The following is a 22057-nucleotide window of genomic DNA, read 5'->3' on the forward strand; positions in this document are numbered from 1 at the left end:
TATCTTAGGACTGCATTTATCTGATCATAAAGATAAAATAGTAATATTAGTGAATATTACTTGAATTTAAAATAATAGTTTCTATTTTAATATATTTAAAAATGTGATTTAGTCCTCAGATGGCAAAGTTGAATTTTCCGCAGCCAGTACTTCCTGTCTTAAGTGTCAAATAATGCTCAAGAAACATTTCTTATTATTATCAATGAGAAAAAAAGTATGCTTTGACGAATAAAGAATTGAAAATAAATGAAGAACAGCATTATTAATTGAAAATATAAATCTGTAACATTATGTGTTCTTGGTGAACAAAAGTATTAATATCTTTATTAAAAAAAAAAAGTCAACCTCAAACGTTTGAACTGTAGTGTACAAGTAATTCCTGTTATGCATTACTATTTGAACTTTCAAAAAAAAAAAAAAATGCTTATAAATGTGTACACCAGGCTTTCAGAAATATGTGATCATTTATATTAAAAGAAAACTGAGAATTGAGATTTACATCCTCGAGATCAGGATAGAAAAACACTCTCTATAGATTTAAATTTTACTAACAATGTAATGATTATTTTAATATACTTGTGATGTTTGACATTTTGTCCTTTCCCCGCAGTCTTTCGCAGGGCTTTATGAGTTGGGCAGAGCGCCCTCCAGTGGTCACATGCTCAAATGCATTCTCAATGATGCTGCTACAGCCTTGAGGAGTGAGATCACTGAGGAAATCCAGGTGAAGTTTTGTCACGTTTTTTGGGTGTTTCTGTAGTGTCTGGTATGTAGTATGAACAAGATCGAGTGTTGAGTATGTTTATTGCTTTAGTGGAGGTCACTGTAAGTGTAATTCGAAGGCAGTACAAGTCAGATTTTCTCTTGTGTCCTGCAGGAACTGGCAACGGCAATGCTGCAGTCTGCCCAGCTGACCTGCCCCAGAGTCGTCCAGAGGTCAAGCGTCAGTGAGCATCTGGCAGAATGTGTGGCCAAGAAGACACGTCAGGCGGCACACTTCATTCAAAACACAATGCAAGAGACCGAGAACAGCATCAGAAACAAGCTCAGGTGGAATGCACATACACATCACTATATCAACAATATTATATAGACTCTTTTTTTTTCACTTTGTGCTCCCCTCTCTCACATTTTCACAGTGAACTGAAACTGTCTGTCAGCGTCTCTCTGGTGGAAAGTATAATTGATGAAGTTCTTCAGGATTTGTCAGTGGCTCAGGAAAAGCTGGTAAGTGTTTGCATTTATGAATGTGTATATTGGGCACATGAGAATTGTGTGCATGTGTATGGCATCAAATAAATATCACGTTTGCTTTCAGGACAAGCACATGAGGGAGTTTTCCCAGTCCAGCAATATGAAGGCCAATGTTCCTCAGCTCAGAGTGATGGAGCATGAATTCCCTACAGATGATGTGAGGACAGAGCATGTCTGCTTGATTCTAGCTTTCTGATCCAACACGTACTCAGGAGTTTTCCTTTGTTTTTATATTGCACATACACTTCCACTCAAAAGTAATATTGTTCGAAATAAATTAATACTTCTCTTTAGCAAGGATGCATCAAATTGTTCAAAAGTTGCAGTGAGTGAAGGCTTTTTTTTTCAAATAAATGCTGTTATTTGGACATTTCTATTAATCGAAGAATCCTAAAAAAAAAAAAAAAAATATTTTAGTTATCTAGAGCATGAGTTTGATTCATTTTCTCTCAACTTGTCCACAGTACATCCCTGTAAACTGGAGGAACAGCTTCCACTCCCGTAGCATCCGTCCCGCCCCTTCCATCAAAAGTAAGTCCCTCGAGTCTAGATGCTGACAAGTGCTTTTTGCACTCCTAAATCACTTGTCTTTGCTTTTACACTCCTGAATCACATGTGATTAGATGTAGCATGTACTGGTGACATCATAGCTGTGCAATACTTGAAAGATGATTGGCTGTAAGAAACCCTGGCACACACACCACAGCTGTTGAGGTCAGAGGTCGTGTTCAGGTCTGTTTAATTATGCAGTCGTCAAATATGGAGGGGTTAAAGACTTTTCATTGCTCTTATCTGAACAAAGCCAGCATTATTTTTAAAATCAATCAAATATATATGGTTAGTTAAGCAAATCAAATTAAACCCCATCCTTTACTATAGCATGCACAAACAGATGTAATGATAACACATGCGTTTATAACTTGTGCAAATGTGTGAGACTGTTGCACTGTAGTAGTGCTATTTTACATGTGACTTCAAAAGCGTGCTTTGTTGTTTAAACTCCTGTCTGCGAGAGCGGGATCCCCCTCTCATGGGACTTCCCCTCCCTGTCTAATTGGTCGTCTATCTGTGGTGTGTGTGTGTGAGTCTGAGACAGTGGGGGGATTGATTTTGGGAGGTCCCACCCTGTCTCTACCAAATATAATCAGCTGTGTAACACTGCTGGCAGCAGCTAACTGGAGCATAGCCCTGTTACTCTCACACCACTGAGCCCCTCAGACGAGGGAGGGGGCCACCCGCTTACAACCATGACAAAGCCCCTCCCCCGGTCCGCCACCCTCCTCTTCCTCTGCTCTTTGTGTATACCTGTCCTGTTATCTCTACTCTTATCTTTCCTTTTTCTTGTTCCAGTCACATTTCACCCCAAAATAAATCAAAAGAAGAAATTATAATTCATTTGCTTAACCAAGATGAAGCCTGTTATACGGACCATTTTTGTATTGTGACATTACTAGAATGCATAGCACTGATTTTTGTGTTTTAAATGGAATGAATACTTTTAAGGATGCAATAAATGGATCAAAATACATTCATAATGTTTCTTTTATACTTTCTATTCACAAAAGAAATAATAAAAAAAATAATAATAATGAATACTATTTCCACAACAATATTAGTCAGCCCAAACTGTTTTCAACATTGAAACAATAAGAAATGATTCATGAGAACCATTTCAGAATATTTAAATAATTTCTGAAGAACCATCTGACGCTTATGACTAGAAATGCTGGTTACTGCGTGGTTATAAAATGCATTTTAAATACTTTATAACAAAACCTTTTTTTTTTAAGTGTAATAATAAAAAAAGAAAAAAAAAAAAAAAAAATTCACAGTGCGAAAATCAGAATCCTCTTTAATTAGGCTTGATTTCCCATATCTAAAACATAACAATAAATACATTCGACTGTATATTTATTGATTTTGGGGTAAAACATGACATGACATTCTAGGCGTGTTTTTGTGAGATATCATGTGGATATCCTGAATCTTCCGTGGTGTCCAGCTTTGTCTTCCTCTTTCCCTGTCCTTCCCTTTTCCCTGATCTTTCATCCCCCTTTCTGCATATCTGCATATCCATCGTTCCCTCCTTCTCTCTCTATCTGTTTCCTCCTCTCCGTGTAGATACACACATCATACAGGCTTCAGTCTCTCCCCTCCCTCACTATCTCCCTCTGTTGTCCCTTATTTCCTTCCTCCCTCTCTCTCTCTCTGCAGGTTTGTTAGATGTGGAAGGAGAACAGCAGGCGCGTGCGGCCACACATCCCCAGCAGGAGGTAGAGGAGAGAGGAGGGGGAGGGCCTCAGGTCTCCAGAGTAGGAATGGAGGAGAGGAGGCGGGCCCTGTCGTTGTCATTGGCCACGGGGCTGTCAGTCACAGTGGCAGCCCAGCTGAAGCCAGGAAGCCCCTCCTACTTATGGAGAGAGGCGGATGCTGCTGCTGCCGCTCCCGCTGCTGCTGCTGCTGCCGCTGCCGCTCTTAGCAACAGAGAGCACCGGCGCTCGGAGCCTGCACCTCCTCAGCCCCCTATGGACCTGCCCATCGAAGGACACACACTGAGGCACTACACCCGCTCCAGGCCCAGACCCAACCGCCGGAACACGCAGCCTCCCAGCAAGCCTCAGGTAAGAAAGAAAGAACCGAGAAGAAAGGAACAGGGGAAGGGATTCGAGAGGCTGAGATGGGGACGCTGGTGGTGGAGAGAGAGGGGGAGGGATGCCGCTCAGGTCGGTTCATCTGCAGCAACACAGGCTCCTCCGGGCTCTGTCTCCCACGTCTTCTCCTTTTTTTTTCCTTTCTCTCTCTCTGTATATGCGGCGTGAGAGGGTGGGTTGAGATTTTTTTGGGTGTGTATGCTCCACTGCCATTTTCTGGCACCGTGTGTGTGTGTGTGTCGTGGTGCTTGGGATGCTCAGCTGGGCGGTGTGTGTACGCTGTCAGAAAGGGGCACAGTATCTGTCCACTGCTTACGGACGCTTGTGCCAGGTGTAAATGCTGTAGCATATCAATTATTAATGTTCCCAGATCAAGTCTAGTTTTTACCCTCGCTTCTGTCACAAGGAATGGAGAATCCCTCTATTCATGGCATTCCCGGGGTGTGGGATGGAAATCTGTTTTTCGCCTCTCCGTGAGGTTGTACTTGGGTGAAACCGGTCGTGTGTGTGTAAATGAGATGTAATGTTGTGACAGCCGCTGTATTTCTCTCTCTGATGCTGCGCTGGCACACTGCGATTCTGTGGCGCCCGTCCTGTCTTTTCTAAGATATTATATCCTCACTGCGGTGTCTTCGTTTCGTGAATGTGAGATGGAGTGAAAAGAACGGCAGAGGATGTCTTTTTCCTCATATCGGTGTGTATCTGCAACACTTGTGCATCCTGTGAATGGTCATTTGGTAAATGGTTGCCATAGTGATGGGCTTTACGGTGTTCTCAATTGTAGCTGCTCACACACACACATGCCTTTACACTGCTGTGTGTCTAATGTGCTCTTATGGCATGTTTATTGATGCTTCCGTTGTGAGCTGTGATTTTTCTTTGATGATGCCGTGTGTGATAAAGGTGTTACTGTGCCCTCACATTGTGATTGTGGCAGTTCTGTGTGGTTGTCAGGTATTATATAATTGCAGGTGTGTTGAAAACTATCCTGTTGAGTCGTTCAAGCCACTTGTTTTGTTTGTTTGTCAAAACTTTGTCCGTTTTATCTCTATTTGCCAGTAACTGAAGTACTATTATATTATACTGTATTTTATAATGATGGTTTCAGATAGTAATACTACATAATATCATGTTGCTATTATGGTTTTAGGAACGTATCATGATATATACACTACTGCTCAAAAAGCAGATATGCTTTTTTTCTTTTTTTCTTTGGTAACCCCTGAGATTAGGCAACACATATTCACTATCACTTAGTTGTGTATAAGCTTGCTTATTACTAGCATATTGGCTGTTTTTTTTTTGTAAATATGAATAACATATTAATGCCTTATTCTGTGTAACCTTATTCTAGATCCATAGACCCTGCCCTATACCTAAATGTAGCTACTACAACTACAACTTATTTACAACTACCACTCTTATTTACTATCAATAAGCGTAAGAAATTTTTTGATTTAATAATGAATATGTGTTTGATAAAGTATTACTGATTTTTTTTTTATGTTAAAAAAAGAAGAAAAAAGAAGTATCTCATGCTCACCAAGGCTGCATTTATCAAAAATACAGCAATATTGTGAAATTACTTTTTTTTTTACCGTTTAAGAAAATGTATTATATTTTCAAATTTAATCTATTCCTGTGATGCAAAGCTAAATTGTCAGCAGCCATTACTCCAGTCTTCAATGCCACATGATCCTTCAGATTTGGTGCTCATAAAAACTTACTGTTATTGTCAATTTTGAAAACTGTTCTGCTATTAAATATTTGTGATGACTGAAAAAAAACTGAATTTTTTTTAAAAAACAGATACCTTTTAAAAAAAGTATCAATGTATCGCTGTAACTTTTGATTGAATGCATTTATGATCACCATACTACTTCAAAGAATGCCAACGAAAACATGGTAAATCTGTCATGGATGGGCCACAAAAAACATGAATGCCTACTGTGACACTGAGTACTTAAGCTTACTTACCACTTTTATCACCCCTAGTACCCCAAGATATGTCAAAAAATACCATGGTAGTGTCTGCATAAATAATGGGAATACCATGGTACTGTACTGTGTGACAGTATATTTGATGTATGATCACTGTATTTATAACAGTACTTCAAAGTTTTCTAACAAATACCATAATATAGTACTGTCCACAAAAATCTAAAATCATGATAATACCATATACTGTGAAGCCATGTACATATGATTACCCTCTGTATTTACCATAGGATCCCAAAGTTTATCAAAACCTAGTATAACTGTTACAGTGGTGTCAACACAATTCATGGTAGTACTACCATAATTACCATGGGCATATAATTTCCACCATCATATAAGTTATGTTAAAATAAAATAAAATGGTATTACTGTTATGGTAGTGTTCACAACAACCATGGTGGTAGCATAGTACTGTGATACCATTTCAAGTTATGTGAAAAATACCATGGTATTACTCTTACTCTAGTGTCCACCTGAATCACAGTAATATCATAGTATTACCACCTTTATTTACCATAGTATCCCATAGTATTTACAAGTTATGTCAAAACAAACCTGTACAATCATGGTAGTTTCCACAAAAATCGTGGTATTCATAGTACTTTCTTGTAAAAAAAGAAAAAAAAATCAGCTTGCATTAGTTTTTAGTTTAGTTAGTATTTATGGTTGGTAAATCATAGGAAGATCTATATTGTGTTGTAGTCATACTGTACTATTATATGATGTCATCCTCCATGTATGAGACCTGTAGCTGTTGCTGTGTTGTCATGGTGACTGGTGTGCGTGAGTGTAATGCTGAATCTAGTCATGTCTACCTGTTGGTGAGTTTTCAGCCAATATGGACAGCTATTATTATGTGTATCCTCACACAGTTACGCTGGCACACCGATACAATCTAATGTGTAACCACTGTTTCAGGTGTATATGTGTGTGGCAGACAGTATATTAGGGAGGGGTCTTCTGTTATTAAACCTGTGTTAGTGTATAGTTGTAGACTGGTGTTATCCTTGTTATCACTATATTTGTGTGTGTGAGGTCATTGTGCAGGCAGCTTTTTTCACAACAGACACTCTCTGGAGACTTTGGCGCCAGTGTTATCGCAGACATGAGCATGGAGGGATGAAAACACCTCTGTCATTTCCTCTGGTCACCTGAATGAGTTTGTGTGTTATATGCTTATTCCTGTCAGCGTGATCTGTTGGCGAGAGTGTGTGTCCATATTGTGTGACGGTCATACTCCTTGGCTGGTGTAAATCCAATGACAGGTGGTGCCTCAGGGAGAAGCTCGTGTGACTGGAGAAGAGATGATGCTCTGATGGTCCAGTGTGTGTGCGTGTGCTTTTTTCCCTGTATGTCCCCGCAGGGCTGTCAGCAGTGTGGGACAGCTGGGTCCTGTGATGAGGGATGCCTCTATGGTACAGCCTACTTACTCATTGGTCTTAAGGAAAGATGACCCATCCATAAAAATTGTACTTGGGGCTCTGTGAGCTTTATTGTCGTTCCTGTATCCCTGTTGAAGTTCTCTCTGCTCCTGCAGTTTTGATGGCTGCAGATAGGGGTGGGCGATATAGCCTCAAAATTATATCATGATATTTCTAGAATATTTTGCGATAATGATATTTGTGAAAAAAACAAAACAAAAAAAAAACATGGAACAATGTTTTATTGGTGATTGCAGCTGGCAGACAGCAGCATTTATTAGTGCAAACAATATGAAGGGCATTTTCAATCCTTTTCCAATGAGCTACTGTCATCGATGACAGACTACCTAATTTGAAGTGTAAATCTATTGTAATAAGGTGGCAGCAGCAGCTGTGTGTTGGACTTGAAGCAGGCCGATCGGTCGGTGTAAAGGGCCGTAGCTGGGGTTTGCAGGGCTCCAGTGCAGGGCCATGTTTAAAGTTGTGTAAATAGCACAAATAAACAAAATTTACAAATTACACATTTTTCAAGTTTGTAGGTGTCCAGGTACAGAAACGGAATAATCAAATGTAAACAGCATTGCATATTTTTTACTGCATAAATTAAATATAGATTAATTATTTTTAAAACTACAAAGTAATTCAGCAAAAGCAGTGAGTGGTTTTCTGACATTTCACTTCTTTGATTAAAATTAAGGACACTGACAGCAGCTAGTAAATTATGTGTGGTCGCTTTAAGAGATAAAACATCCAATATGAAACACATTCCATTTCTTTCATAACGGTTTACTTTCACTGAAGACATAACCAACCATTTTTTCGAGGATACTTTCGAGGTGACAATTTTGTATATATTTGTCATTTCAAGAGCAAGAAGAGACCAAACTAAATTCTGTGTTTAAAGGGTCATATGATACTTTTTTCAAATACTGTACATTATTGTAGGTCCTCTATAATATGCACCGAACAGTGCTCGGGTGCGAAATTAAGCTTTTCATGTCTTTTTATGCTTGTATGTTTAAACTTGCAAGCCATATTAGTTAGTTCAGGCACGGAGGAAGCGAAGAAGAGTTCAGTTTGGTGTTTGCACGGCTCTCCATCTGTGCAACGAACTCTTGTGCGAACTCTCAGTCGAGTTTTTCTGCATTTTCTGTTTGAATGCTTTAAACTGTTTTGAATGTTGAAATTGGCAAGGCTTAAAACACGTGCAATTGATAAGCTTTCATGACGATGCATAGGCCAACTTTTTATGCTGGCCTCAGGCAGTTGGTTGAAATCACCTGCCCCCTCCCCTCTCTCCACGCTGCTTTACTAAAGATATGCTTCTTGCTTATTTTTGAAGGTACCCCTCTCCTGATGCGTTGTTGTCATACACTGATCAGTCTGCGCAATGCTGTTTCAAGTTGAAAACACCTATTGGGTTTGTGGTGTTTTTGTGCGTGCCAGGGAACGTATATCCACCATTCGTCATTGCGTCACTATATCATTGATATCGTGATATGACACTTTATTATCATGTAAAAATGTATACGTTTATTATCGTGGACGGTAAGATATAGCACATCCCTAGCAGCAGAAGCATTTCTTTTATTACCTTTCCTCTCCACAAAATCACACACACACACACACACACACACACAGTGAGCTTTATTACAGATGGATGCTCACCACTTTCAGTCAAGAGTGACCAATTTGACTTCCTGCCACAGCATAGTTCTGCAATTAATCAAGCACCGTAGAATTTCTATGCAGGTGTTTCTCAATGATATTTTCCACAAGTGCAGTACACTTAAAAAAATCACATGTAAATATCCCATATGATAAATTCTTACCCAACATAAAAGTTAACCTACAATGAAAAGTAGCTTGTTTTCAACAAAATCAAATGTCTGTATATTTTTATTTTTTTCATCTTTATCTGTCCTGATCCCACTACATAATACTGTCATGGAGGGACTACAAACTATTAATTAAACTATTTAAACAACAACCATAATAATTTCATGATAATTTCATAATGTTAACATTAAATTTGTTTGGTCAAACCTTATTTTAAGGTCCAATTCTAGACATTATCTAAGAGTTTTGCCTGAATAAACTCCTAATTTGCTACCTATTAATATTAAGTAATGTAGTTAAGTATGGGTATTTGGTAGGATTAGGAATGAATAATATGGTTATGCAGAATATGTGTTTTATAAGTACTTATAAATAGCCAATATATTAATAATTGGCATACTTTAAGCAACTAAACTGGTCCCTATATTAAAGTGTTACCATTTGTTCTATTGAGTAGATATTGAATAAACTGTAGGTAAAGCTTTTTTTAGTGAACCACAATAATGAAAAGATCATAATCAGCTTTTGACTCGTGTCCTTTTGCCATATGATTTTTGCCCAATATAAAAATGAACATTCCTTAAATTATGTTGCTCCAGAAGTAATATAATTTGGAAATTTTTGTGCTGCATGGTGGGAAGGCAAGTAATTTGTCTTGTTCCATTTCCTCCATTTTTACAAATATTTCTGTTGACTGCATTCATCAAACTTGGCTATTCAGTCCTGTTATATAATGTAAACGGCGGAGGGTGGGGTCAGTCTTTAATTAATTAGACAATATGCTTATTAGTAATTGCAAACTAATGTTTGGTCAAAAACGAATTAGTCTCTTCTGAGTAACAGCTTCATTGAGTCTAAATTTGCAAGCCCATTACTCATTTTATGTCCTTTTTTTCATACTTAAAAAAAATAACAAAACTGATTCATGTCAACTGTTGCAAGACAAAAAATACCTTGTTATTCATACCTTCAACAAATATCATCAAAAGGAGGTGCTTGTTTAGCCTTGACCAGAAAACTGGTCAACCTCAGACGGACAGAAAAAAAAACCTTTATATAAGCTGTTTATATTCATTTTATATGAGGATTGCAACCTGAGGTTGTTGATCAGCATTTTTTGAAGGTTAAGCAACACTTTTCACTGACCATTTGCTAAGATCTTCAGGTTCTATTTTATACCTTATTTGTGGAAAGTATTGGATTTAATCACAGATGCATTACTGCCTGCCATAGAGCTAGTAGCCTTACTACCAGAGAAGCATAGACAGAAGCCCATGGAATTCTGGGATCACTGTCTCAACCTGACACCTTTAGACACACATCATCATAATGCTGTTCTCAGTTCACAGAGTTTAATAGAGGTAAAGACCACTGCATTCATTCCATCTCTCTGTATCCCGGCTTCTTTCCACTGAAATTTAAAGGGGAAACCATCGACAATCTGACACGGTGTACACAAAGTCATGAGTCATGACATGTGAGTCGGACTGTTCTTTGATCAGTGTGTCAGCTTCCATCCAGGCACAGCTTCTTTAGACCCAAACATGTCACTTTTACAAGAGCAGACCAGTTTAACCCATCAGGTTTTAACATTATCTGGTTTAATGGAGGAATCAGTTTTGATTTTCACATTAGTGGAATCAATTACCTACTGATTTATATGTAACTGCCTATTTATGTAATAAATTCACCATTGATGGCTGCAGATGAAAGATTCTTGGCTTTCTGTGGAAAATTATGATACCCTGTGTTATAATGTTTAAGTATTAATAAACCCAGCAGGCAATGTGAACCACATAAAAGCTTTGTTTTCCAATATTGATATATAATTAAGCATGAGTGTGCGGTGTGTTTTGTAGGAGAATATGATTGTGTTACTAACATGTGTGGGAAACACCTTCCTCTATGCCGCCTCACACAACGTGGCGTCTGGTCTCCTCCTCTGTTTAAAGATGGAATGATGTGTGCTTTGCCTTCTCATTGGCCGAGAGGTGCTAAATGATTTATAATCCATTTCTCATGTGGTGTGCGGTGCCTCATTTGCATATGGTTGCTATAGCTCTGCAGTGGTCTCTCTCTCTTTCTCTCTCTCTCTCTATCTCTCCATATTTCTTTCTTTCTCATCCTGCAGTACCCAAAGTGCTCGAAGGCCTCACAGTCTGTGCAGCAGCAGGAAACAGGCAAAACACACAGACTGGGCACCCTGTGCTTTTGTTTGTGCATAGTATTTGTAAGCTACTGATCTGGCACAGTTGACAAGTTAAAATCAGCATTGACCCAATTTGCTTTCTTAATACACATGGTTGTATTAACGGTCGGTCATATAATGATTAATCTTTGCACATTATAGAAAAAAATAAACAATATTAAAATAAACAGTTTCGTTTTTGTAATCACATAAATTGTATGGAAACTCATTTCTGTCATGGGATCAAAAAAAAAAAAAAATTATTGTTCATATCGTCAGACTTTTTTTTTTCAGAATTTACATCTCACAATACAGTTTTTGTTAATGTAATGGAAAAAAAGGGAAATAGTAATTGAGGCTGTTTATCTCACAATTCTTACGTTTTCCTTGCTGCTGCATTTTCTTTCTTTCTTTCTTAATTTTGAACATGTAAATGCAATTAAAATACAAAAACGAAAAGACTGCTTTTCACAATCCAGTTAAATGCATCAGTTAAATGGGTTCCAAGTAATGTTATTTGTTGAACTGATCTAGCACAGTTCTCAAGGTGCTATATGAATTAACCACTAGTTCAGTGGTTCTCAATTTTTTGTTTTTTTACTCGAAGACAACTCTAACAAGGAGATGAGGCAGAGAGAGAATCCACTTGCATGCACAACTTTAAGGAAATACAAAAAAAAACTCAGATAATCCAATCAGAAGGAACCAGGAACCAGAAACATCCAGGAATCAATACAGGGAGCATCATCAACAACCAGCAAACACAAGTGAAAACCAAGCTGTATAAATACACACAGATAGACAAGCTAAATAAGGTAACAAGGTGGCATGGGCAGATGTAACTATGGGAACAAAGAATCAGACTTAGGAAACAGGAACTAAACTCCGGAAGTGAAAACAGTAACAACAGGGCAGAGAAACACTTCAACATAAAAATCCAAAGCACAACAAAGCAGACACGACAGCATTTGTGACATAGCCCCGCCTCAAAGGAACATTTTCCAAATGCTCTAAACAGAATAGACTAAAGTCCAGGAGGGAGGTGGAGCGGAGGCGGAACAGGGGGAGGGATGGAGGGACAGGACCATGTAGAAGTGGAGGGACAGAGGACTGAGGCCTAGCTTGTGGAGCAGGGGGCCAGGGGGAGCCAACAGAGCAAGGAGACAGGGCATAGCTGGCAGAGCTAAAAAGCACTGGGGTGGAGTCAGCAGAACAGGGACCAAGGGCGAGCATAAAGTCAGAGTGGAGCCGGCAGAGCAGGGATCCAGGGCAGAGCAAGGAACGAGGGCAGAGTGGAAAGAGCCTAAGAGCACCAGGGCAGAGCAGATGTGACTGAAAAGGGAGAAGTGACCGAAGATGGAGATGTGACCCATGGTGGGGCAGACAAAAACCACAGTAGTCCTGAAGGGTCCAAAGATCCCCACGGTGTCATGATTCTGCCCTCGTGTCCTTGATTTTTCCTAGTCTTGAGGCAGGATCATGACAGACCCGTGTTTTGTGTACAAGCACATGGCCTTGCCTTTGGGCCATGTGCTTGTGTTGTCTCGTTCCCTTGCCCCGCCCCCCTTGTTAACCTAGTCGTGTCTTGATTGTCCCATCTGTGCCACCTGTCGTGTCTTGATTGTTCCCCCTATTTAGCTTTCCTAGTGTGCTCTGTCTTGCGTCGGTTCATTGAGATTTGTTCCCTAAGAAGTGTCATTGTGATTGTACCTCAACTGTGTCCTACAATTGTGATTGTGTGTGAGATTGTGCTGTACCCGCTGAAGTCCTTGTATTACCGTGAGTGTTTATGGTTAGTATTTAGAGTCCTTGTTTATCTTGTCAGTCCAGTCCTGTTTTAGTTATTTAGTCTTTACCTTGCTCCTTGTTTTCCCCCTCGTGGGTTTTGTTTTCCCCTTTTTGTAATAAACCCTTTGTTTGAGAATCCCTGTCTGCACCTGAGTTCCTCCCTTACCAAACCCTGACAGAATGAACCGACCAAAAAGGAACTCAGCAGGCAGGAGGTCCCCCGAGCTCCAACAATTGTTGGAGTTCCGTCGACAGTGTTGGATGTCGTCCCCCACCGACAGGAAGGGGGTCACCCTCCCATACTCGCCCGAGGGGGAGTGGATCCTTCGGAATTATGCCCGGCTGTGGGAGAGCATCTCCCAGGAGGAGCCACAGAGGTCCCCCCCACCTACCCAGCTGCCGGCGATCCCGGAGGGTCGTGTCCTGGCCGTGGCAACCCTGGGGGATCAGTTAGGTCCCTCCCAAGATCCTGAGGCACCTCCCACTACCTTAAGTCTCCCCAACAAGCGAGGGAGACGGTTTTCATGGGAGTCAACTTCTGAGTCTTCGGCGTCCGAGACTGCCCTGCCCGAGACCAAACTCCCCCAACCCGCCTCTGACCCAGCTGTGGCCTCTGCACCGCGCCCAAGGAGGAAGAGGAGGAAGAGGGGGCCTGCCGGTCCTGTGACCCTGTCTCCTCCCGTGCCAGCAGCGGAGAGCGCTGGCGTGCCCGTGCCAGCAGCGGATAGCGCTGGCGTGCCCGTGCCAGCAGCGGAGAGCGCTGGCGTGCCCGTGCCAGCAGCGGAGAGCGCTGGCGTGCCCGTGCCAGCAGCGGAGAGCGCTGGCGTGCCCGTGCCAGCAGCGGAGAGCGCTGGCGTGCCCGTGCCAGCAGCGGTGGGCGTGCCCGACCCAGCAGCGGAGAGAGCTGACGTGCCCGTGCCAGCAGCGGTGAGCGCTGGCGTGCCCGTGCCAGCAGCGGAGAGAGCTGGCGTGCCCGTGCCAGCAGCGGTGAGCGCTGGCGTGCCCGAGCCAGCAGCGGTGAGCGTGTCCGAGCCAGCAGCGGTGAGCACTGGCGTGCCCGAGCCGGCAAAGAAGAGGGCAGTATGCAAGTCGGCAGTCGTGAGAGCGCAGGAGAGTGCCGCGGCCGACTCTGCAGCAAAGACTTTAGTTCAGTGTATCTCATCTCGTAAGGAGATGCCAATTGTCTTAGCGGCTAAAGCCTTTTCTGATTATTTGTCTAGTCTTGTCCGTATCCTAGAAGTCCCCGTCAGTCCTGTCTTGTCCTCAGACCCTGTCCCCAGAAATCCCGAGTGTCCTGATGTCGTCTCCCCGTGTCCCGTAGATGTCGTCTCCCCGTGTCCCGTGAGTGTTGCCCCGTGTCCTGCTGATGAAGTCATGTATCCTGTTGATGTGGCCCCGTGTCCCGTAGATGTCCCGTGTCCTGTTGTCCCCCCGTGTCCAGTAGATGTTGCCCCGTGTCCCGTAGATGTCCCGTGTCCAGTAGATGTTGTCGTCCCGTGTCCAGTAGATGTTGTCCCCCCGTGTCCAGCTGTCGTCTCCCCGCGTCCCGTAAGTCTCGCCCCGCGTCCCGTAAGTGTTGCCCCGCGTCCCTTGTCTGCTCCTATCATGTCCCCTGTCAGTTGTCCCGAGACCCCTCCCCGCCCCTCACCACCCAGACCTGCCCGTACCCCCCGTCGTCAGCCTTCATCCTGTCCTCCTAAAACTCCTGCCCCACCCACTCACCCTGGTCTGTCCCCCATGAACTTTGTGGTCCCGCCTCCTCCCCTTCCCTGTTTGTTTTTTTTGATTTGTCACCCTAACCCTGCCGTCGTGTATTCATGTCTGCCTTTGTTATTATTTGTCATGTCTTGTTGGTTTGTGTCGGTGTCCCAGTCTGTCATGTCAGTCGTGTCCCGTGTTTGATGTTCCCTTGAGGAGCGTCTGGAAGCCGCTCCTTAAGGGAGGGGTTCTGTCATGATTCTGCCCTCGTGTCCTTGATTTTTCCTAGTCTTGAGGCAGGATCATGACAGACCCGTGTTTTGTGTACAAGCACATGGCCTTGCCTTTGGGCCATGTGCTTGTGTTGTCTCGTTCCCTTGCCCCGCCCCCCTTGTTAACCTAGTCGTGTCTTGATTGTCCCATCTGTGCCACCTGTCGTGTCTTGATTGTTCCCCCTATTTAGCTTTCCTAGTGTGCTCTGTCTTGCGTCGGTTCATTGAGATTTGTTCCCTAAGAAGTGTCATTGTGATTGTACCTCAACTGTGTCCTACAATTGTGATTGTGTGTGAGATTGTGCTGTACCCGCTGAAGTCCTTGTATTACCGTGAGTGTTTATGGTTAGTATTTAGAGTCCTTGTTTATCTTGTCAGTCCAGTCCTGTTTTAGTTATTTAGTCTTTACCTTGCTCCGTGTTTTCCCCCTCGTGGGTTTTGTTTTCCCCTTTTTGTAATAAACCCTTTGTTTGAGAATCCCTGTCTGCACCTGAGTTCCTCCCTTACCAAACCCTGACACACGGTGGAGCAGACAACCAGCAGGGTGGAGCAGGTGGACCAGACAGATCAGGGACCCATGGCAGAGACTAAAACCTAGGGTAAACTAAGACATAAAACACTGACAATGTGTTCACAGCCCCAAGGACCAAGGAATGAAATGTAATAGGTTCATGATAGGCATTTAATACATGATAGGCCTCCATGGCCGATACTAGACCAACTCGCAGATCAACATTGGACAAACTGGCAAGAAATACAGATTGTGACCAGACACTTTTGGAATACTGAACAGGCAGACAGCTCAGCAATTTGACTCAGTGACTAAAACTAGTAAGATAGACAGTTAATAACTAGACATATTTGGGTAACCTGGACAGGCAGACTGTCCATATTCAGACACCTTACTTAAAATTGGGCAGACATCTAGATCTAAAACAAACTCACTTACTGAAACTGGATTGACAAGCTGTTCAAAGTTGGGTGCATAAAAAGACACACTCAACAGACAGATCAAAATTTCTGATTTAACAGCAGAATCCCTACAGACAGACGGTTCAAAATCAGGTCCGTTGACTGGAACTGGACTGGTAGACATTCCATAACCAAAATCAGTAATTGTAACTGGATAGGCGGTCAGTTCAAAATCAAAAGCATTGGCTGAAACTTGATTGAAGAGTTCACACTCAGGCTGCACTGGATTCTGGTCTAGAATAGATACATTCTCTGAGACAAATTTGGGATCAGGAGCTCTCTCTGGGCTAAACTCTGGAACAGGAACCCTCTCTGGGATAGACTCAGCAACAGGAACCCTTTTTGGGTTAAACTCGGAAACATGAGCCTTCTCTAGGCTAAACTTGGAATCAGGAGTCTTCTCTGGATTAGACTTGGGATCCGTTTCAGGGAATAGAGTTGGCAACACCTCGGGAGGTTCTGCATCAAAGGATGCCACCTCTGGGGAAACTAAGGTGGTGTGTGCAACCCAAACACAAAGAATGGTTGTAGCCATAACTGGCAGGACAGAGATTACACTGTCTATTCCTGACAATGACGACACTGTGCCTGGGGAACTGGGATGAGAAGCAGCCAAGAGGCTTGAGAATGCAAGCAGCTCGCGATGACACCAGCTGAGGGTCCTCCATGCTGGATGCCAGGCCTGAATGCCTTGGGACTGACTAGGTGCCTTAAAATGCAATATTCACAACGCTCTGGAACACCGAAGTGGCACCCATGATGGCTGAAGACTGTAGTTTGACATGGGCAGGCTATGGCCTGGCAGACTTGATGTGACAAGGCTCTGGAAGATCAGCTGAGACGTGACAAGGCTTTGGAAGATCATTTGTGACGTGGCTCTGGAAGAACAGCTGAAATGTGAGGAGGCTCTGGAAGAACAGCTAAGACGTGACAATGTTCTGAAGTGAAAGTAACCATAGGAGAATCACTTTCTTCCTTGATTCCCACGGTAAAAGGAGAGCCACTTAGTTGCAATGCAAGATTTAAGTAAGCCTCAAGAGTCCAATGTGGCTCTTGCAAAGGCATGATCAAACTGAGCGGTTCAGATAACTCTCCCTGAAAAAAATATCATAAGGCACACCTTATCTAGGGATGCCAAATGTGCCAAATTAATAAAGTTCTTACATACGCCTCAGTCAGCTGATCTCCTTGATGAAGAAACATTATCTGTTGGTTGGTCGTTCTGTAACGAGGAGATGAGGCAGAGAGAGAATCCACTTTCATGCACAACTTTAATTAAGAAGAAAAAAAAACTCATATAATCCATACAGAAGGAACAAGGAACCAGAAACATCCATGGGAACAATACAGTTAGCATCGACAACGATCAACAAACACAAGTGAAAACCAAGCTGTTTAAATACACACAGACAGACAGGCTAAAAGATGTAACAAGGGGGCATGGGCAATTATCATAGGGACACAAGGGTACAGTAACAAGGGAAACAAACAAGCAGACTAAGGAAACAGGAACTAAACTCAGGAAGGGAAGACAGAAACACCGGGGCAGAGAAACACTTCAACATAAAGGTCCAATGCAGAACATAGGAGACAGAACAGTTATCGTGACAACAATATTGTGTTTAAATAATGTGTTAAAAATTATAACTTAAAAAATAATGTATTTACTATATGCTGTATGAATATGATATAATATATTTTATATAATAATATGTTTTTTTTAATGTATTGATGTGATTTTTTTAACCCTAATCCTATTTTACACTTGAAATTAATCCTGCTTCAGATTCTTTTCTGATATTTACATTAAGATAAATTAATACTAGTACAAATCTGTATTTCTGAAGCCTCTGTGGAATTTATCAGCAGTGTGTTTTAAGCTCACAGGCAACATATTGTCAGAATAAAAGATTAATGATTGCCATCATGAAAATCATTTTGCTCATTTTTCACAATCACAATGATCAGAACTGGCAAATCTTACAACAGACATCCTCCATGTCTGCGGCTATTGTGTTATTACTGTGGCTACATGACAGATACACCAGTCACCACTGATGAGCACTCATTCTCTCATTTAAGTGTGTATGTGTGATGAGGCTGTATCTGAGGGGTGTAATTATATTAGGTGGTGGGGGGATCAGGCAGAGAGATTTAGGCAGGGTTTGGCTCTCTCTTAGGATGCTATAGGCAGATCTACTTAAAGTCAATTTCATGGCAGACAGAAAACCTTCTAACTTCTTACATATTCATATTTATGCTGTCTTTAATATCTATAAACGTAAGCAGAAAAAAAACAACACTTGTTCATAACCTCGGGAATGCTCAACCATATAAACTTACACAATAGTGTTAACATTTCTACACAACATTTCTGTCAACCTTAACCCTAAACCAAACTTAAAATCAAAAGGCACTGCTTGGTTCATAGGCATGTTGTTATAGGAGTACTCTCACAGAGCCAGACTTTTGACTATTGCTATAAAGTCTGGTCCATTCTGCAGTTTATTCTGGCCAAAAGTTATTTTACACCAACACAAATGTTCGGCATGAAAATTCAGTCCAGTTTTCAAACACAGTTTGTCTTTTTAAACCGAAGTGTAAAGTACTACTCTATAAGATGGGCTGAATGAAAATGCTCATTCACTCTGTGACAGTAGATGATGCTTTTAGAAAAGCAGAAATATCCTGATAACTCTGGGATACAAAGCACTCCTTAATTATGCATTTCAGACACCCACTTGTTACGGAGAATAAAGTAGAGCCGTTGAGATTTTCCGGTTCGCTTGTTCCAGTTTTGTCACCTGTTATTCACTTTCGTTTTTTTGTATTAACAAAATATGTTAATGTTTGTGAGCAAAACCAATGGTTTATGTAATAGAGACATGAGATCGAAATGAAATCCAATTGGTTGGCCAGTTTTCTTTACAGTATGATGGAAAAGAGATTACAACCCCTCTCCAAAACAAAAACATCACATTGACAGCATGCAAATATTAGTAATGATCTGAACAGGCACAGTAACAGGCACCACAGGAATAGGCCTGTGTGGAAAACAATAACTGGTTATATAGAAAATAGCAAAGAATTTTACAGAAAAGTATGCAGGTCATAATCAAAATTTGAGTTCATAAAAGTAAAAAATGCTGATTATTCCAGAGACCAAGAACATGATGGAATATACAGTTCAGTTTGTGGATATCTATGTTCAAAGAGCCTCAAACACAACCTTTGATGCATGAAACTTTAAAGGAGACATCAGATTTTTTTTTCACTTTTTTATTGCTTAATTTAGTTTAGGTTTCTGCCAGCTTAGAAAAGCTGAAAAGAAACACGTTTGTTATGGGCTGTTTCAATTTACAGGGTTTTTATTTATTTTATTTTTTTAATGAATTGTTTTTACATAGCTAGCTATTTGAATTAGACCATCTCCAAGCTATGTACAGAGTCCAAGGCAGCAGCTCACATGTATTGTGTCGACATGCCCCACAGAAGAGAGGGGTGTGGTGAGCAGTAACTCATTATCATTTTAAGAGACATGCACCGAAACGAGTCGCTATGAATGAAGCTATATTTGACAATTAAAAGGTGTGTTGTTTTACACAACCATGATTCATTTTTAACCAACTTATGTTGCAGACATTCCATGAAAACCCTAAAGAATCATACCAACTTGTGGAAAATGGACATCCAATGTCCCCCTTAAAATTTATTAAATAAAGTATTTACTTTTTCCTCTGAAGTGTTAACCCAGTAGATACCATTTTGTTTCTCTGTGAACTAACAAGGCACCTCATATTTTGTGCACCCCATACTCCTGGAAGCTGGCTAGCTGTCAGCCAGTCTGACGTTCTTACAAGTTTTGTGTGCAATGTGCAGTAGATGCTTAGTAAACGGATCTGTGAGTGTGCCGTCTGAGGTTGAGTTTAAGATTTATTGATCAAGGGTCATGTACTATGTAAATCATGTTAATATTTTCATACCATTATTCTAGGATACAGTTTTTCATGTCCAGATTAAACATTTAGGAGACTTTAATTGGTTGAATGACCTTGTGTTTGTTTGTATGTGTGCAGGAGCAGGCAGCTGAGAGCGAGAATGAGGCCAATGAGAACATGGGGAGGGTTGATGAAGGTGTAGAAGAGTTCTTCACCAAAAAAATAATTCCTGATGACCCCCTGTGAGTACACAACACATACAAACACACTCTCATGTATGAAGATCGATGTTATTTAAACAGATCTTAAATTTTAATCACAGCACATGATTAAATCATGGTCTCTAACGAAGTAATATTCTTACCGGTTGTCAAAAGACATTTCCCATCATGCCTCTCCTCTCCTCGTGTTCAGAAAGCACCAGAGGGAGGAGCCCCTCATTAAAGCACAACCTGCAGAGCCCACGTCTGTCACAACCGCCCCTTCTACCACCTCCACTACAACCCACATCCCCACCACAGCCCCCTCCAAAAACATTAAGAAGAAATTTGGTGACTTTTTCGCCTTTAAGAAAGTCCGAGCAGGTCGAGGGGCCAAGGGCGACGGCGTTCCTGAGGGCAAGGTCAAAAAGACTTCAATAGCAGATCTCATCCGACCACTCCGGGAGGCAGCACGTGCAGAGAAAGAGCGAGAAAAGGAAAGGGAAAGAGAAAAGGAAAGGGAACGAGAGAAGGAGAAAGAAAAAGAGAGGGACAAAGAGAAACTGGATGAGGAAAACATAGTCAAGGCAGCCACAACCACGGCCACCACCACCATCGTCACCATCACAGATTCAACAACAGCTGCACCAGTTATTGAGGACAAAATGTCCCCCAGAGCTCCTTCACCTGCCCCCACACCTGTACTGACCCCACCTGCATCCACTCCCGCACCTCCTGCCTCCTCCCCAAGCAAATCCGAAGAGGTCTCAGCACTGTCCCCTGCTGCACCTCCCATTCCCTCCAAAAACCCCATCCCAGTCCCAGTTGTGTCACCCTCAGAGCGGGAGAAGAGCCGGACCCTGGAGAAGAGTCGCACCCCAGATGGAGAGCGGAGGCCTAAACCCATCCGTCGCTCTCTCAGAGAGGGCAAATCACAGTCCCTCATCCTGCTCTCAGAAGTCTTGCCAGAGCAGGATGGTACACCCACGCAAGTAAAGGTAATTGAGCAGTGGTTCTGATTGGGTTAAACTAGATATTTTATATTTTATATTGTATAGATATTATATATATTGTCTCTGCCAATTAACCTGACTATTTGGTTTTTATAGATTATATAGTAGGCTGATTGGCTCATTAAGAGAAATTCTAAATCTGTTAACAGCATAGTTGATGCATGATGCACATTTTCAGTTTTTAGATATTTTTATGTGCAGTTTGAGTAAATATTGTGTAAAAAGTATTCATTTAAACCCTTATAATAAAATGACTGTGGCAGAATCACAGCATGTTCCAAATGTGATATGATATAAAATAGCAAAAAACTAAATCTTTATAATCTGGTATATCTTACGTAATATTTCTATATTTGAGAGTATTTTTCTTAACCTATTAAATCTCATTATATAAATCTTATTCAATTTTGTTAAATTTATGCAAAAAAAGCTTTAGGTAAGGTTTAGGTAAAGGTAAGACAGTATCATGATTCTTCTATATTTACTGTATCATGGTAGTGGCTGTTTACCATGTTTATGTACACACAAAGAAATCCATCAGCTTACCATGGTGCATCTACAAAACTACATGGAAATGTTTGTTGCGGTAACAGCATGTGTTGAGTTACTTTGTGTGATTGCATTTATTTTGTCACATTTTCTTTGATGTCATTGATGTCATTGGCCAAGGCTGTTGTTACTCTATATATAAATGTGTCAGAAGTGAAATTGTCACAGTGTAAATATGGGTGTGATGTCATATCAGCACATCTAAAATATTTTATAAATATGATGCTGAGATTGTTTTTCTTGCAGCATCTGTTGTTGCATAATATGATTTTTTTT

The 22057-nt window shown here is 41.4% G+C and overlaps 2 protein-coding genes across 5 annotated transcripts in view; both read left to right on the plus strand.

Moving 5' to 3' along the window:
* LOC127977035 (capping protein, Arp2/3 and myosin-I linker protein 3) overlaps window positions 1-22057 on the plus strand; it is a 47089-nt gene that overhangs the window by 18432 nt on the left and 6600 nt on the right. For all 4 annotated transcript variants that reach the window (XM_052581684.1, XM_052581681.1, XM_052581682.1 and 1 more), the window contains exons 26-33: window positions 611-724; window positions 878-1050; window positions 1140-1227; window positions 1319-1411; window positions 1719-1785; window positions 3469-3875; window positions 20158-20261; window positions 20434-21217. In XM_052581684.1, coding sequence (XP_052437644.1) covers window positions 611-724; window positions 878-1050; window positions 1140-1227; window positions 1319-1411; window positions 1719-1785; window positions 3469-3875; window positions 20158-20261; window positions 20434-21217 — 1830 coding nt within the window. The remainder of the gene's footprint in view (window positions 1-610; window positions 725-877; window positions 1051-1139; window positions 1228-1318; window positions 1412-1718; window positions 1786-3468; window positions 3876-20157; window positions 20262-20433; window positions 21218-22057) is intronic.
* Window positions 12471-15979, plus strand: LOC127977041 (uncharacterized). Its single transcript, XM_052581699.1, has 2 exons — window positions 12471-14484; window positions 14584-15979. Exons 1-2 carry the CDS (start codon window positions 13320-13322, stop codon window positions 15039-15041), a joined length of 1623 nt encoding a protein of 540 aa, XP_052437659.1. The 5' UTR covers window positions 12471-13319; the 3' UTR covers window positions 15042-15979.

This window comes from Carassius gibelio, chromosome B18 (assembly GCF_023724105.1).
Source record: "Carassius gibelio isolate Cgi1373 ecotype wild population from Czech Republic chromosome B18, carGib1.2-hapl.c, whole genome shotgun sequence".
Taxonomy (NCBI): domain Eukaryota; kingdom Metazoa; phylum Chordata; class Actinopteri; order Cypriniformes; family Cyprinidae; genus Carassius; species Carassius gibelio.

Bases quoted from the DNA above. Each gene is read 5' to 3' on its own strand.
- LOC127977041 (XM_052581699.1), top strand. From the start codon at position 13,320: ATGAACCGACCAAAAAGGAACTCAGCAGGCAGGAGGTCCCCCGAGCTC. The intron at 14,485-14,583 runs GTGTTGCCCCGT...CGTGTCCAGTAG, and splicing joins CGTCTCCCCGTGTCCCGTGA to ATGTTGCCCCGTGTCCCGTA.